Genomic DNA, 14792 nt, shown 5'->3' with positions numbered 1-14792 from the left:
TTGAATGGCCCCTGAATGAACTGTTGTAAGTCGAGGATCACCTGTATAATGTATGCTTTGAAGTCCTGCCCATTCATGGGTGCCCATGTGAAATCAGACTTTTTGAAAAGCCAAACTTCCTTGTGCCTTTACTGTTTAACTATTGGGGGGGATGACAGCTTTATCCTACAAAGGACCAAGAAACAAACACCCATCAAACGCTACAAGTAGAGCAGGGATTTCATTTCCACCTGCTCACCGGCAGGCCTCGAGTAGCCTTATTGTTTATTTGGCTATCCAGTGTCACGCTGGAAATACGCCAGTTTACAGAAGCCAAAGAGAAGCAGGCAAACCCAGCACAGGGTTGCGTACAAGTATCCCCCTCGGAGGTGCTCAGTCCCTGCCGGGCCGGAAAAAGCTAGAGAGACACCCGCCAAGGCTCTCGTCCCGTGGAGCCTGGAGGAGGAGGAGGAGAGAAGGGGCTCGCTCTCTCACCTGCGGTTTATGGGCCTGACTCTGACAGCCACCTTCACCGAGGCCATGGCGCATACCCCGGTCGCGAGCGAGGGCTCCCCCACTCGCCTGCTCCCCCGATGGGGAGACCCACTTTCCCCAGAGACGGGCACTTCCCCCGTGGCTCAACGGGTCACATGATCCCTGCGAGGGCGTGCGTGTGTTCGCGCGTTGGAAGGTGTCCGGCTCTGACTACCTCCGCCCCACGCTCGAGGCCCCGGGATTGGGAGCGGGACTGGGACTGCCCTCCTGGCGCCCAAGGAGCGGCGCTGCTGACGCGGCGGCTCCGCTCCACGGCCGACTTCCCCGCTTAGGGCTGGCGTAAGGATGCCGCCGAGGGACAAACGGCGAGCGAATGGATCGCCCGGCCTTCGCCCAAATGGAACTCTTCCCTCCGAGTTGATTCTGATTATTCTAATTCTCTCTCTCTCCCTCACACACACGCACACACACACACACACTCGATTGTATCTGTTCAGGGGTCCGCCGGATGCCACCTTGCAAATAAAATGGCCTTTTACCACACTTCCCCTTTAAGCGGCGAGAGCGTCTATAAAAACCACCATTCCCTGTTCCTCTCAAGAAAGCCGGCTACTACACCATGCATCGCACCGGAGAAAAGAGGCAGAAAGCTTTGTTCCGATCGGAGATTCAGACGGGCTGGGAAGAACAAGATGCTGTTGCGGCTGACTTGCTCTATTCTCTCAAAAGCCGCCTTATAACGTGAATAAGTCACTTATCTGGCGCGGTCTAATTTATACTGGCATGCTCCGGAAAGAACTTTCCCAGTTCTTTCTGCTACCTTGTGTTTGTGGAAGACATGAGTTATCTACCAGCTAATGACATGATCTCTGTAACCCTAGCTCTGCGTACCATTCTTAAAACGCCACTAAGACCACCCCCAAAGTAGTATAATTGTTGAAACTTTTGTTGTACAGAAAAAAAAGTGCACGTGGAAATTGGCTTCTTTTAAAAGCGCCACTCGCTCTACTGTGCATAATAACTCGGAGATTCTGATGAATTTAATGGAGTAGGTTTAGAGATGTGTAAAGTGTGTGCATCTTTAGGTGCCTTTTGTATGTCTGTGGAATAAGAATAATTACTTTTGTAAACCCGGGAAAGCATCGTGTGCCTTGTGCATTGATGATGATACAAGAATGTGATAATCGAGATTTAAAGAAGAGAATCTGGACATGTATTAAAGGTGGGAGAAGTATTGCACAGCCTTGTTGAAGAACTCAAGAGTTGGAGAATTATAAACCCACTTGGAGCTTCTTATTGGACCACATGTGTGCATACTTAAATGTGCATATATACCATAATGCTATGCCAAGCAAATTATAATGGGTTCCACCACAAAACCGCGATGCCCTTATCCGCGCCGACATAAGTGCGGAGGCAAATCCGCGGCGTCCGAAGCGCTAATAAAAAAAACGACCCTACCGCCGCGACAACAGCGCGGTGACAGAAGGGCGTTCTACATGCTTCGTTCTTTGCCTCCAAAGGTAGCCCTCCTCCTCCAGCTGACAGTGGCAGCGGGCACGGGGCAAAGCGGGCTGCCCAGCAGCAGCAGCCCGCGGGAAGGGTCCAGCACAGCCGCGGGGGGCATCAGGAAGCGGAGGAGGACGTGGCAGCGGCGGCGGCTGAGGCTCTCCCGGGCCGGCGAAGCGGGCTTGCCCGGCAGAGGCAGGCTGCCCTCTTCTTCCTCAACAACATCTCCTTGGACGGGCGGCCTCCTCCCCCGGAGGAAGAGGCAGGGCGGGCGGCGGCAGCTGAGGCTCTCCCGGGGCCGGCGAAGCGGGCTTGCCCGGTGGCGGCGGCCGCCCATCCAAGGAGATGTTGTTGAGGAAGAAGAGGGCGGCCTGCCTCTGCCGGGCAAGCCCGCTTCGCCGGCCCCGGGAGAGCCTCAGCCGCTGCCGCTGCTGCGTCCTCCTCCGCCGCCAGCGTCGGCGGCCCTGCTCGGGCCCCCCGCGGGCTTCCTGCTGCCCTCCGCGGCTGAGCTGGACCCTTCCCGCGGGCTGCTGCTGCTGGGCAGCCCGCTTTGCCCCGTGCCTGCTGCCGCTGTCAGCTGGAGGAGGAGGGCTACCTTTGGAGGCAAAGAACGAAGCATGTAGAACGCCCTTCTGTCACCGCGCTGTTGTCCCCGCGGTGATGACGCGCGATGATGACGTCGCGACTTTAGTGACGCGATTTAATCTCCGCTATTTTGCGTAGCGCGGTTTTGTTGTGCCACGGTGATTTTCATTGTGCAAGTAATACAGTATTCCTATTTTTCCACCAGTGCAGCTAATTTTCATCCTAAATGTATTAGTTTTATGGAGCCAAGTTATTTTAATTGGGAAGCCTACTGTGTCCACAATCCCAAATTTCCCAGTTGTACTGTACTGAATATTCCCTCTCCTGTGATGATAGGAATATTAGGAAGGAAGCAGGAGACGTTTTTATATCTCACTTTATATCAGTTTTTCAACCTCAGAAACTTAAAATATTTGAAAATTTTTGAACTTCAACTCCCAGAATTTTCCATTTCCTGGTTTGGATCCAGATTCTGCATGCTTCCTTGTGAATAATTAAAAAGGTAGGAATACAGTAGTTGCCTACTACATCATTACTTTCTTTCAAATTATTCCCTGCTTCAAAAGAACAGATTTGGGCTCAGTGTAAATAATTCCATGCCAGAAAGGCAGATGTTTTTATTTAATCATCTATGATGAATAAATATTTACATACTTTTGTCAATTGCAAAAAATACTATAATAAGATATTATCATGATCATAGATCAACATGGAGGAAATACTGGTTGGATTTATGTCTTATAGCATGAATTAAAATAGAAAGGGTGCACTGTAAGTTTTTTAAAGCTATAGCTCCTCAACAGAAAATGGATATTCGAAACCATCAAAAAGTCGCAACCAGGCAAAGCTAGATAGAAGAGGTTGGAAAGCAATATCTCCAGACAAGTATAGGAAAAGAAGGAGAGAGCGATTGGGGCCCTTCAGACAGTCATAGCCAGTCATCTTGCGATTGGACTACTGCAGTGTGCTTTACATGGGTTCACCCTTGAAAAACACCCAGAAATTAAACCTGGTTCAAAATGTAATGAAAGCAGTAATGGGCACCTCTCTGCCCATGTATCACCATTGCTATACAAGCTGCACTGCCTATTAAGTGCAATTCAAGATGCAGGTCATTACCTATAAAACCCTATATGGCAGAGGGCCTAGATATCTTGAGACACTGCTTCTCTCCAATACTTTCTGCTCAGCCAGCACATTCCAGCAGAGTGGGTGCACTACAGGTCGCCTCCATAAAACACTGCCATCTTGCGGGACCTAGGAAACATGCCTTCACCCTCTGGGTCATAGTCCCCACCCTCTGGAACAGCATCCCATACAGATAAATATTGTGCCCTCTTTCCTGAGGCTCTGGAAAGTTTTGAAAATCCGGCTTTTGTTCACTGGACTCTGGTTTGTTGTTTTGCTGACCATTAGATTATTGTATTCTGACTGCCTATGTGAGTCAATGTTTTAGCTGTTTTTGTGCTTTCTGTTTTTGTATGCCTCCACTAGAATTGGGCAGCCAATAAATTCAAATAAATAAGTAAAGCCCATTGAGATAAAGAAGGTAGGTGATTAAAACAGCAAGGTTATGCAGGTTGTTATATCCCTATGAGTTCCATTCTCAAATGTTCTCAAACCTCATAAGGTTAGACATGGGACATCTGATGTAGAAGTGTCCTAAAAAGACGTTCTTCTGAGTGTCTCATAAAATCAAAGAAATTACAACATAACGTCTATAATATCAGTAAAACATAAAAGAAGGCAACTATTACAACTCACGAAACAAGTCTTAAATGAGTGAACTGGAAGATGCACATGACTGCTCAAACTACAGCATTGTGGCCCAGTTCTAGGTTGTCTTCAGGATAGACCCATGTGGAGACCCGTTGCAGTAGTCAAGCCATGAAATGATGAGGGCATTGTGATAGTGTGAAAGGCCCTCTGATCTAGGAAAGGGTGCAACAGACACACCAAATGGAGTTGTGCAAAGGCCTTCCTAGTCATAGCCGACACCTCCTCAAGGAAGAGCTACAAGTCTAGGAAGATCCTTAGGTTGCACAGCAAGTTTGAAGGGGGAACTGCTACCGCAACCAAGGTTAAAGATGGAATATCTCCAGATCTGGGTGGCCCAAATACCGCAATCATATAACAGCAGGATGTTACATGTGTCTTGTCACAGAAAGAGAAAAGAAGTAGAAAAACATAGTTCAATGCAGAAAATCTTCACTTAATATTTGTTTAAAAAGCAACAACAACACTGAAGAAGTGATAGTCCTCACATGTATGACCATCACAGTGTCCCCATTGCAATGCCGTTGCTGTTGCACATTTACCAAAGTATCCTGCAGTCACATGATTACAACCAGTGGTGGGTTGCTAACCGGTTTACTATCGGTTTGCTCATGCTCATGTGCCCGCTTGCACGCACGTGCAACACTTCTGTGCATGCGCAGAAGCGTCCGGGTGGGTGGAGCCTCCCACCGCCTCCACTACCAGTTCAGCCAAACCAGGAGCAACCCACCTCTAATTACAACCCATGCAGCCAGCTTTCAACAAACAAAGTCAATGGGGTTGCAATAAATCAGTCACATGATTTCTAACAATGATCCCAGGTGATTTGTTTAATGTCTGCAACCAAGACTACCAGAACTGCTGTTCTAAGTCTCTGCAATCTTGTAATGTTTCACTTAATGACCACTTTGCTTACCAATGGAGTTGCCAGTCCCAATTAGGTGGACTACCTTTAGATAGACAGGAAATGGTGAGAAGGAAGAAAAGAATCTTAAAAGAAATTCAAATAATAACAATCGAAGGAATAGAGAGTGAAAGGTCTGGTTTTACTATAAATGCCTTTAGGTCTCCTAAAGCATTAACAAGGCAATAACTTGTATATTAGATAAATATTACAGGTGATAGAAGATCTTCCTTTTGTGAGATTAATGACTGGTTGATTGATTCTGTGCTATCAAGTCAATACTTTGGAAGCCATATGGATAGACCCTCACATGGATGACATGTCCCCAACTTAGTTCCTCACAGCTTCCAGTGATTCATCCATCATAGCTATAATAGAATCTATGTATCTTGTTGGATGTCAATCATTTGTGCTTTCAGTGACAATGCTTGGTTTACCTGTCTGGTGATCTTTTTTTTTCTTGACCATCCATGGTATTCCCAGAGTGTTCTCTATCACCAAAGTTCATCTTCCATAGGCACACCACTATGGAAGAAGTTGACTAAAACTTGAAAAGAGCTGTGTCTCAGTAACATGCAGAAGAATTCTGACACTGGTGTGAAGGAAATGATATTAAGTTACTCTTTTATAAAATGTTAAAATGTTGCTTTTGTATTCTTTTGCAATGTTAATTGTATAAGCCATTATTTTCTTGCCTAAAATGTGTAATAAGTACTGGGCATTTGCTAAACACAAAATGTGTTAAGTAAACAGGACAAGATAAACTTTGTCATTCCAAGCTGTTTATAGGAGTCTACGTACAAGTTAGATAGGAAGCCATCTGCTCAGATGAAAGGCACCAGAAAAAAACCAAATAAGAGATAGGGGCCTCTCAAGAAATTGTCAAGTTGACCCTTTATAGTATGGGATGACAAAAGAAATGATATAAATGAATGACCAGGAGGGGGAGAGTTTCTTACAAGTAGAGGGTATAAAATGTATTGTCTTTGCTCTCCTTGTACTCGATTCATATGGGAAGAGACTTGGAGGCCGCCTTTGCAAATGCTTTTTATTTTTCTGTAAATAAACCTTTTTGAATTTTGAACCAGACTTGTCTGTTGTGAGGATTTAATAATTGGTTTTTTTTATCTCACAGGCGTTATCTCAATAGCACAAATGCTATTGTGCAATTTTGCACGTTTTGCATACAGAGTGTTGGACCAAGGAGGGTTTTCATGGTTTTACAAGTTACTGTTCCTCTGGCTTGGGTGGTTCTGGATTAGTAGACAGCAGATCTCAGTCTGGAATTTCTTCCTTAAATTCTCATCTAAGCCAAAATAGAAATCAAGACTAAAAAGAAACTTGCATACTAATTGAGTGCTTTTTCCTTTTGACTTCCATTTCTGGAAATTTGGGGAAGGGAGACTTCTGGTTTCTTCTATGCTGATTGCTGTCCATTTTAATAGTTCAGAATTGTATCAGTTTAACATGAATTGTATAACATTTGCGCTTGATGGTTATAAGTCCCAGTGGGGGAAAGTTTAGCTGCTTTTTCCAAAAGAGAGGCTTTGTAAAGACCAACAAAAATTGCACACCAAATATTATCCCATCCTATTTAACATATTGTCAGAACTGGTGCTTATATAATTTAGATAACATCTCTGCACTATATCACACTCGCATCTCATTTAGATTTGTCTTTGGAACCCAGGTCAAAATGTGATTATCTCTTTTATGCATACAGTCAAGTTAACTCAATTCACACATTACCATTTCTGCTATAATAGTTTGCCTGTCCCTTATGTCTATTGTTGCTCCTTAAGCATATATATTAATTTCAGCATCAACTTAAGTAAGTTAGAAAGGATATACTGTACATACAACAAAGGTATCACCCCAGAAATATACAGCCATAAGATGTCTCTTAGCTATATTTGTCTTTTAAAAAAAATATGGGACTAATTCTTTAATCATATGTATTTAAGTAGGATTTTGATACCTTAAACAGAGACTGGGAATAGATCAAAGGTGTGATTCACTTACCTTCCCTACCAGTTCGCAAATGTGAGCGCTTGCACATGCCTCATCTGCACATGCACACCGCCTTCTGCGCATGCATAGTGCTTGCGCATTACATCGAGGCAGGTGGGTGGAGCCTCCCAGCCGTCACTACTGGTTTGCCTGAACTGGAGAGAACCGGCTGAATACCACTTCTGGAATATATGTCCTTTGGTTTGTATGGCATTCTTTGTGTAGGGAATGAAAGGTTCATCAGTTATCACTGAAATGAGGGGGAAATTACTTGGAGATGGGGACAGACAGACAGACAAACAGACAGACAGACAGATGAAGCAGGATATACTCTCCCTCCCCATTGAGCATGATGGCCTTCCAGGAAGCAGAACACAGAAAAGCCATTAGGAATATTTTAAAATAGGAGGCCCCTTCTGTGACAGTAAATATTAGGCAGAGTATCCTTTTGCATGACAAATTATCCTTTTGCATTCTTTTTCATATTAGTTTATGTCAAAGATAGATGTTGAATATCACAAGAGCATAAAGTATATGCATGTAAGGGATAGAAAGAGGGGAATTAATGTTTCAATGAGAATGTCCTCTTCTCCCTCTACTGGCTGTTTTGGTACATGAACTATTTTAAGGATATGATTGCACCCACCAATTAAAGAAAACTAACAACTTCAAGGTCAGGAAATTTAACAGTTCATTAATTGCAGCAGCCCTCTGCAATAAATGCAGAAAGATATGCAGCCTCATGGATGAAACTATTCACAAGCTGCTAATACTTGCATGGCAAAAAAGACTGATGTAGCTGAAAACTGATCAGATACCCTGGAAGATAATGGAAATCCTTAGGTTAAAATACAACAAATCTTCTTTTTTTTGAGGTTTGGAAAATTCAAGTTAAGAATTATTTAAGAGCTGATGGCAACTGTAATTAGAAGAAATCCTATTTTAGTTAAATTACACAATAGGAACTTGGGGCTTTTCACACACAAGTATAGGCTCTACCTATAATTCTAAACCTGTTAATGATTTTTTTTTTTTACAGCAGATCCATCCAAGAAGTTAACCATTATTAATAGATCACTGTTCTGACCCCCCTCTTTGCTCGTTCAGAAACGACAGCCACACACAGCTTGCAAAGGAATGTCTTTATCAGTCCCGGCTCAAGCTGGCTGCAAGCCCAAAATAAACATAGATAAATTCTCTGGCAAAAAGTTAAACAGCAAATGCAAAAACAAACTCTCACAGTAAACCAGGTTTACATAAAGCAAATCACGTATCGAAGTGCTTCTTTGCATAATGAACACGAATTAGACCAGGAACGGAACGACAAGACTGAGTGGCTATTGATGCTCCCTCCCAAAGATTGGCTACTTACTCCATCTCTCAGTCTGGGGGGTGAAATTATATGCCCCTCAGAAAGGGTTCGCAATTTGGGAGTCCTCCTGGATCCGCAGCTGACTTTAGAACACCATTTGTCGGCTGTGACCAGGGGGGCCTTTGCCCAGATTCGCCTGGTGCATCAATTGCGACCCTACCTGGACCGGGAGGCCCTTCGAATAGTCACTCACACCCTCGTGACCTCAAGACTGGACTACTGTAACGCGCTCTACATGGGGCTGCCCTTGAAGAGTATTCGGAGACTTCAGCTTGTCCAGAATGCAGCCGCGCGAGCGATTGTGGGTGCACCTCGGTACACCCACATCACACCTATCCTCCGCGAGCTGCACTGGCTGCCCATTGGTCTCCAGACACGCTTCAAGGTGCTAGTCGTTACTTTTAAAGCCCTACATGGTATCGGACCTGGGTACTTGAGAGACCGCCTCCTGCCAATTACCTCCCAGAGACCTATTAGATCCCATAGACTAGGTCTCCTCAGAATCCCATCTGCCGGCCAGTGTCGACTGGCAACTCCCCGGGGGAGGGCCTTCTCTGTGGCTGCTCCGGCCCTCTGGAACGAGCTCCCCGTTGAGATCCGGACCCTCACCACCCTCCCGGCTTTCCGCAAAGCAATTAAGACCTGGCTGTTCCGGCAGGCCTGGGGCTGTTGAATTTTGCAGCCCCATCCAAGGGTATGACTGTTGTTGTTTTTAAATGTGTTTGTCTTTTTATTTTTATTCTGTACCCCCTTCCCTTTCTGATTGTTAGCCGCCCTGAGTCTCTCGGGAATAGGGCGGCATACAAACTGAATAAATCAAATCAAATCAACTCACAAACGAATGATGTTGACTTCTGCAACTAGGGCATGGCACCATCAGTCTTTTATCCACAGGGGGAGATCCTTAACGAGCCACAACTGCTTGTTATCTTCTCCTGTGAGCATCCTGAAACCACTCACTGATAGCAGCTCCAAAGGCTCCTACCAGGCCACAACAGATCACTAACGCTTATAAAGTGATAGTGTGTGGGATTGGTTTTTTTTTCTTTTGTACTTTGGCAGAATTTTAAAAACGAGCATATCTAGCTATGACTATGACTAGACAAATTAATTATGCAGATCAGAGGGGAAGACTGAAGACTGAAAGCATCTACTTTTAAAACAAATTTTAAAGTAGGGGAGTTACTACTGTTCCTCCATTTAAATATACCAAGCAAGACAATATCCCAAGATCTATAAAATCAAGCACCCAACCTGGATTCCCTCATTGCTCTCCAGACAGTTCAAAGCAAATCCAGACTAAACATGCATGCAAGCCACCTTGGGCATTGGCTTCCCTATTGTGATATGAATCATATAATTTATTCAAATTATAGCATTTAATTTTAAATACATGTAAATATATATAAACAGGCATATGTAGATTTTATAAAAATCTGTTGCCTCTTTTGGGCTGGTTTATTTCCTCTCTTTTTTTGTCAATACATAAGTGACTATGCGTGGCTCGTAAAGATGAAGAAAAAAAATAAATGCAAAAAAGCTTCTGTTCCTTTAAAATTTTAGATGGAAACAGATAAGTTTCAGAGTTTTAAATTAGTCCATCATTCTTGGAATATGACCACCTTGCATTAAGCCAGAAATTATTAACTACTGAGATAAAGAAAATAAGAAATGGAGAGAATATGAAAGAAACTCTGCTGTGATTTATAACCCAGCAGACAGCACCTACGTATTTCAAAGCCTTTTTTCTATATTTATTACTCTAGAAACATTCCAAATTATGAGGGTGTGCATCAATCTTTGTATGCATACCTCAGACTTTGAAATAAGCCTGTTGTCTTTTCAGTTTTCGCATGATGTTTAATCCTCAGCTTTTGCTATCTTTTTTTAACAATCTCCCCATTTCAGATTACACAGTTCTAATAAAAAGATTCTATTACTACTAAATTTGGTGGCACATGAAAAGCTGGTGTACAATGTATGTTTTGCAAACTGATTGTCACAGAGAACTTTACTTAGCTGTTCTGAAGGACAGCTGTTCTAAAGACCACCAATACGGTATAAAGTCTCAAGGTTTTCTTGCTTTTTCTGAGTTTTATGTCATTTTTCTGTTTTCAACCCTTTTATATGTTGATTTGAGGGCTTTCAGCAGCCCACTCCAACCCAAAATGAACTAGTGACCTAGGTTCACCTTTGTGGCGATATCCAATTACATATTTCTTCTTCTTGAAAATTAAGCAGTGCTGAACATCTTATTCAGGTGCCTGCAGGGTCTGGATGGGTAGCAACAGGCTTCAACTCAATCATGACAAGACTGAGTGGCTTTGGGGGGGCAACCAATTCTAGGGCCATACCATCTTTGAAGCTGGATGGTGCTAGAAGTCAAGTATGGGCTACTTGCTATTAGTTTTTAGACTTTTTGTTCACTTTACATGGATGTAGAGATTTGTGTGGATTCACCCCTGAGGTCCTCATAGCAGCATGCCAAGTACTTTGGTATACTTTAATGGATGCAGATACAATGTTGTTTCCCTGCCAAACAGCTAATTGTTTGATCATTAGAAATACTTTTTGAGCTTTCATAGCTCACTCCCTTATTTGATGACCCCAGCATGTAGAGGTTTGGATACCTACTTAATCACTCGCTCAATAGGTCTGCCATTAACTGTCCAATTTGATGGATTATCAATTTTTTCTGGGGGAAAAACCTTTTGCTTATGGTAGTTTATTTTGAGGTATTACTATCACAATATTTTGTACTCTACATAGCCCAATTTTTGAAATCTAAAGAATGGGGACTGGATGATGAGCAAGAGACAGAAGATGGAAATCTAGATTGGCCAAAACTATAATATTGTTAATGTAAAGGGAGGCTAGTGTATCTCTTTGTGTAACCCCTGTAGGAGTGGTAATAGTACTGCAGTGTAACTTAATAATCAAACTAAGATTTGAAGTGTCATTTGTTTCCTCCAAAGGTTTTCTGGGTAATGGAATCCAAAGCTGTCTTAAATGGAGTAAAGATTCTTTCTCCTTGCCCAGGGGAATACCTGATAAGAATGGCTAAAAATCTATTATTAATGGAGCTTAAATGAGTATTTCCCTTCATAAAAATTCAGACACACATGGCAAATGCTTGTGTGGATATATAGAGACTGGCAATTGGCAGCAAGCCATGGAAAAGCATCGTGAGCAGAAGTTGTAAGGTTTATGGAAGAGCTAATAAATATCAAGCAGCTGGGAGAGTCAAACAGACCTTCTTGAAAAGCCATATGGTCTAAGGTTATGTCAGGAGCTAATTCTCTCAGATTTCCCCCAGGATTTGACCCCCACTCTTGATGAAGTCGGTGACAAAATTTGCCATTAAGTCTGTTGCTGTTCCTGATTGTTGTAAGCCATTTTCAGAAGCCAATTAACCAAAGAATGAGATAAAAATAAAACAGACAAACTTATGAAGAAATTTTTCTTCCAAATCAAAACCAGCAAAAGTTTGCTGAATTCAGATTCTTTTAATAGTAATATTCCATTGTATTTTGGAGGAAGTTTGTATCAGATGTAGGAACCTATAACTTCAGGATGTTGCCTGGGCTACCTGTTGTGGCCCAGCAGGAGCCGTTGGAGCTGCCACCAGACTCCGACAGCGAGGGGCTCTATGAGTCGGCCCTGGAGGATGTGGAGGACCCTGGACAGGGTTCCGACTCCGAGCAGGATGCAGAGAGACTGGTTGGCCACCAGGTGGCGCCTGAGCCTTGGATCAGTAGGGAGGAGACAAGGGAGAGTGATCCAGAAACCAACTGTGAGTTGTTCCGAGATGCACGCCGTCGAAGGGCCACTCGGTGAGGGATGCTGGGAGTTATAGAACATCTGAGGGCACAGGTTCTCTACGTCTTGCCTGATCTGCAAAGTTTCATTTGGCTATCTGCTGAATGGAAAACAATTACATGAATCATCATTATTTGACATGGAAAAATATATAGGACAGGCTAAACTGTTCTGACCCCCCTCTTCGCTCATTCACAAATGACAGTCAGACAAAACTTCAAAGGAAATATCTTTATCAGTCCTGGCTCAAGCTGGCTGCAAGCCCAAAAATAAAAGTAGATAAAGTCTCTGGCAAAAAGTTACACAGCAAAAGCAAAAACAAAAACCTCTTACAGCAAACCAGGTTTACAGAAAGCAAATCATTTATCCTCTTTGAATCTTGAAACGATGAACCACACACGACGAACGACGTTGACTTCTGCCACAAAGGCATGGCACCATCCATCTTTCATCTGCAGAAGACGACCCTAACGAACAACAGCTGCTCATTATTCCTGCATCCCGACGCAACTCACAGCAAGCTTCTGCTGAGTCACAACACTAAACTATATCTATATTTAATCCAATATTCTGTTTCTAATAACAGCCAAAGGAATATTTTTCATAGATATCAACCCCTGCAGGAGCCCTTCTATCTGCTCATACAACAAAGGTAATTACACTTTTATATTTATACTAGACAACCTGTGACCCAATGGGTCATTCTTTCAGAGATATTTCCTTACCAGATTCCCCAGTACTTTGAACTTCCAACATATTGTCTTCACTGGAAAAGATGGGATATATTCAGAGATGAGTCTGCCCTGAAAATAGCCCATGTTGAACTGTATTGCACAGCCAAACATTCGCAGAAAAAAAGACATTAACTGCTTTATGATAAATGTTATGTCATAAAAAATACTTTATGAAATTTGCCAAATTCTATGGGGGTCATAGGTACCAGATTTTGGATATATTCTGTAAGCTAGCCCATTTAAGATACCTTGGTTCAAAAATTGTTGCGCTACGATGCATTGTTTTGCCCATTCCAATAGTGCACACTTCACTACTGTAACAAAATTTGTCTACCTATTTGTTGATCACTCATATCTTCCTCCCTGTTCTTCTCTCTCTTTCTCTCTCTCTCTCTCTCTCTCTCTCTCTCTCTCTCTCTCTCTCTCTCTCTCTCCTCTCGCTCCCTCCCTCCCTCCCTCCCTTCTCTTCCTCCCTCCCTTCTCTTCCTCCCTCCCTTTTCTTCTTTACTTCCCAGCAAAGGTTCCATGAATTAGAGTTTTGGCGATAGATAGATAGATAGATAGATAGATAGATAGATAGATAGAGATAGAGATAGATAGATATAGATATAGATATAGATATAGATATAGATATAGATATAGATATAGATATAGATATAGATATAGATATAGATATAGATATAGATATAGATATAGATATAGATATAGATATAGATATAGATATAGATGATATAGATAGATGATATAGATATAGATATAGATGATATAGATATAGATATAGATATAGAGATAGAGATAGAGATAGATAGATAGATATATATAATTAAGCCACCCATTTCACAACAGTGACTCTGGGTATCATCCTATAATTAAAACAGTGGTTACAAGCAATGAGCCACAATGCTCAAGGCAAACAATAGATCCCAGATTTTTCTTTCACATTAACAACAGAGGCCAGCTAATCTTCTAGTCTTAATGACTGACAAAACATGATGTCATTGCACAAATGATATGAATTATATAATTATATATAAAAATGATAATATAAAATTGATCATGTGCCATCAAGTCATTTTCAACTCCTAGCAACCACATGGATTTTTTCCATAACAATCTATGCCTACCTGTCCTTCAACTCTTTCAATAATGCACACATTACTATTGTAACACAATCTATCTACCTATTTGCTGGTCATGCTCACCTTCCGGCCTGTTTCTTCCTTTGTTCTGCCCTCCTTCTCCTTGCTTCCTCCCTTCCTTCTCTCCCTCCCCCCCTCTTTCCTTCTTCCCTTCCCAGAAAGTGGGTAAATGGCTGCTGCCTGGTGGGGGAGGTAGCAATGGAGGGCACAAGTGACCAACAAAGCATCAGCATAGAGGAACTTGTGAAGAATGAGTGGGTGGGCAGCCTGGTATCCCATTGACTTTCTCCCTGAAAGCCTCCCAGGCAGGAAGTTGTAAATCCAATGCCATCAGGCAAGTAAGTGGCTGTTGCTGGGTGGAGGAAGGAGCACGGGAATGTGTGAGTCAGAGGTGGTATTCAGCCGGTTTGGACCACTTCATCCAAATCGGTATGAAGTTGCGGATGGGCCTGCCCACCCGCCCCGGCTCT

At 42.9% G+C, this 14792-nt stretch overlaps 1 protein-coding gene across 3 annotated transcripts in view; it reads right to left on the bottom strand.

Annotated features, from left to right (window-relative positions):
* Nucleotides 1–693, bottom strand: part of KIF16B (kinesin family member 16B) — a 138879-nt gene extending 138186 nt beyond the window's left edge. For all 3 annotated transcript variants that reach the window (XM_087716841.1, XM_087716843.1, XM_087716842.1), the window contains exon 1: nt 475–693. In XM_087716841.1, coding sequence (XP_087572967.1) covers nt 475–521 — 47 coding nt within the window. In that variant the 5' untranslated portion in view covers nt 522–693. The remainder of the gene's footprint in view (nt 1–474) is intronic.
* Nucleotides 694–14792: the final 14099 nt, after the last annotated feature.

This window comes from Thamnophis sirtalis, unplaced genomic scaffold, assembly GCF_051295495.1.
Source record: "Thamnophis sirtalis isolate CommonGarterSnake01/CBP01778 unplaced genomic scaffold, rThaSir2_p1.2 scaffold_5, whole genome shotgun sequence".
NCBI classification, from domain to species: Eukaryota; Metazoa; Chordata; class Lepidosauria; order Squamata; family Natricidae; genus Thamnophis; species Thamnophis sirtalis.
The sequence above is the reverse complement of the archived record's forward strand: the minus strand, read 5'-3'. Positions and strand labels throughout refer to the sequence as shown.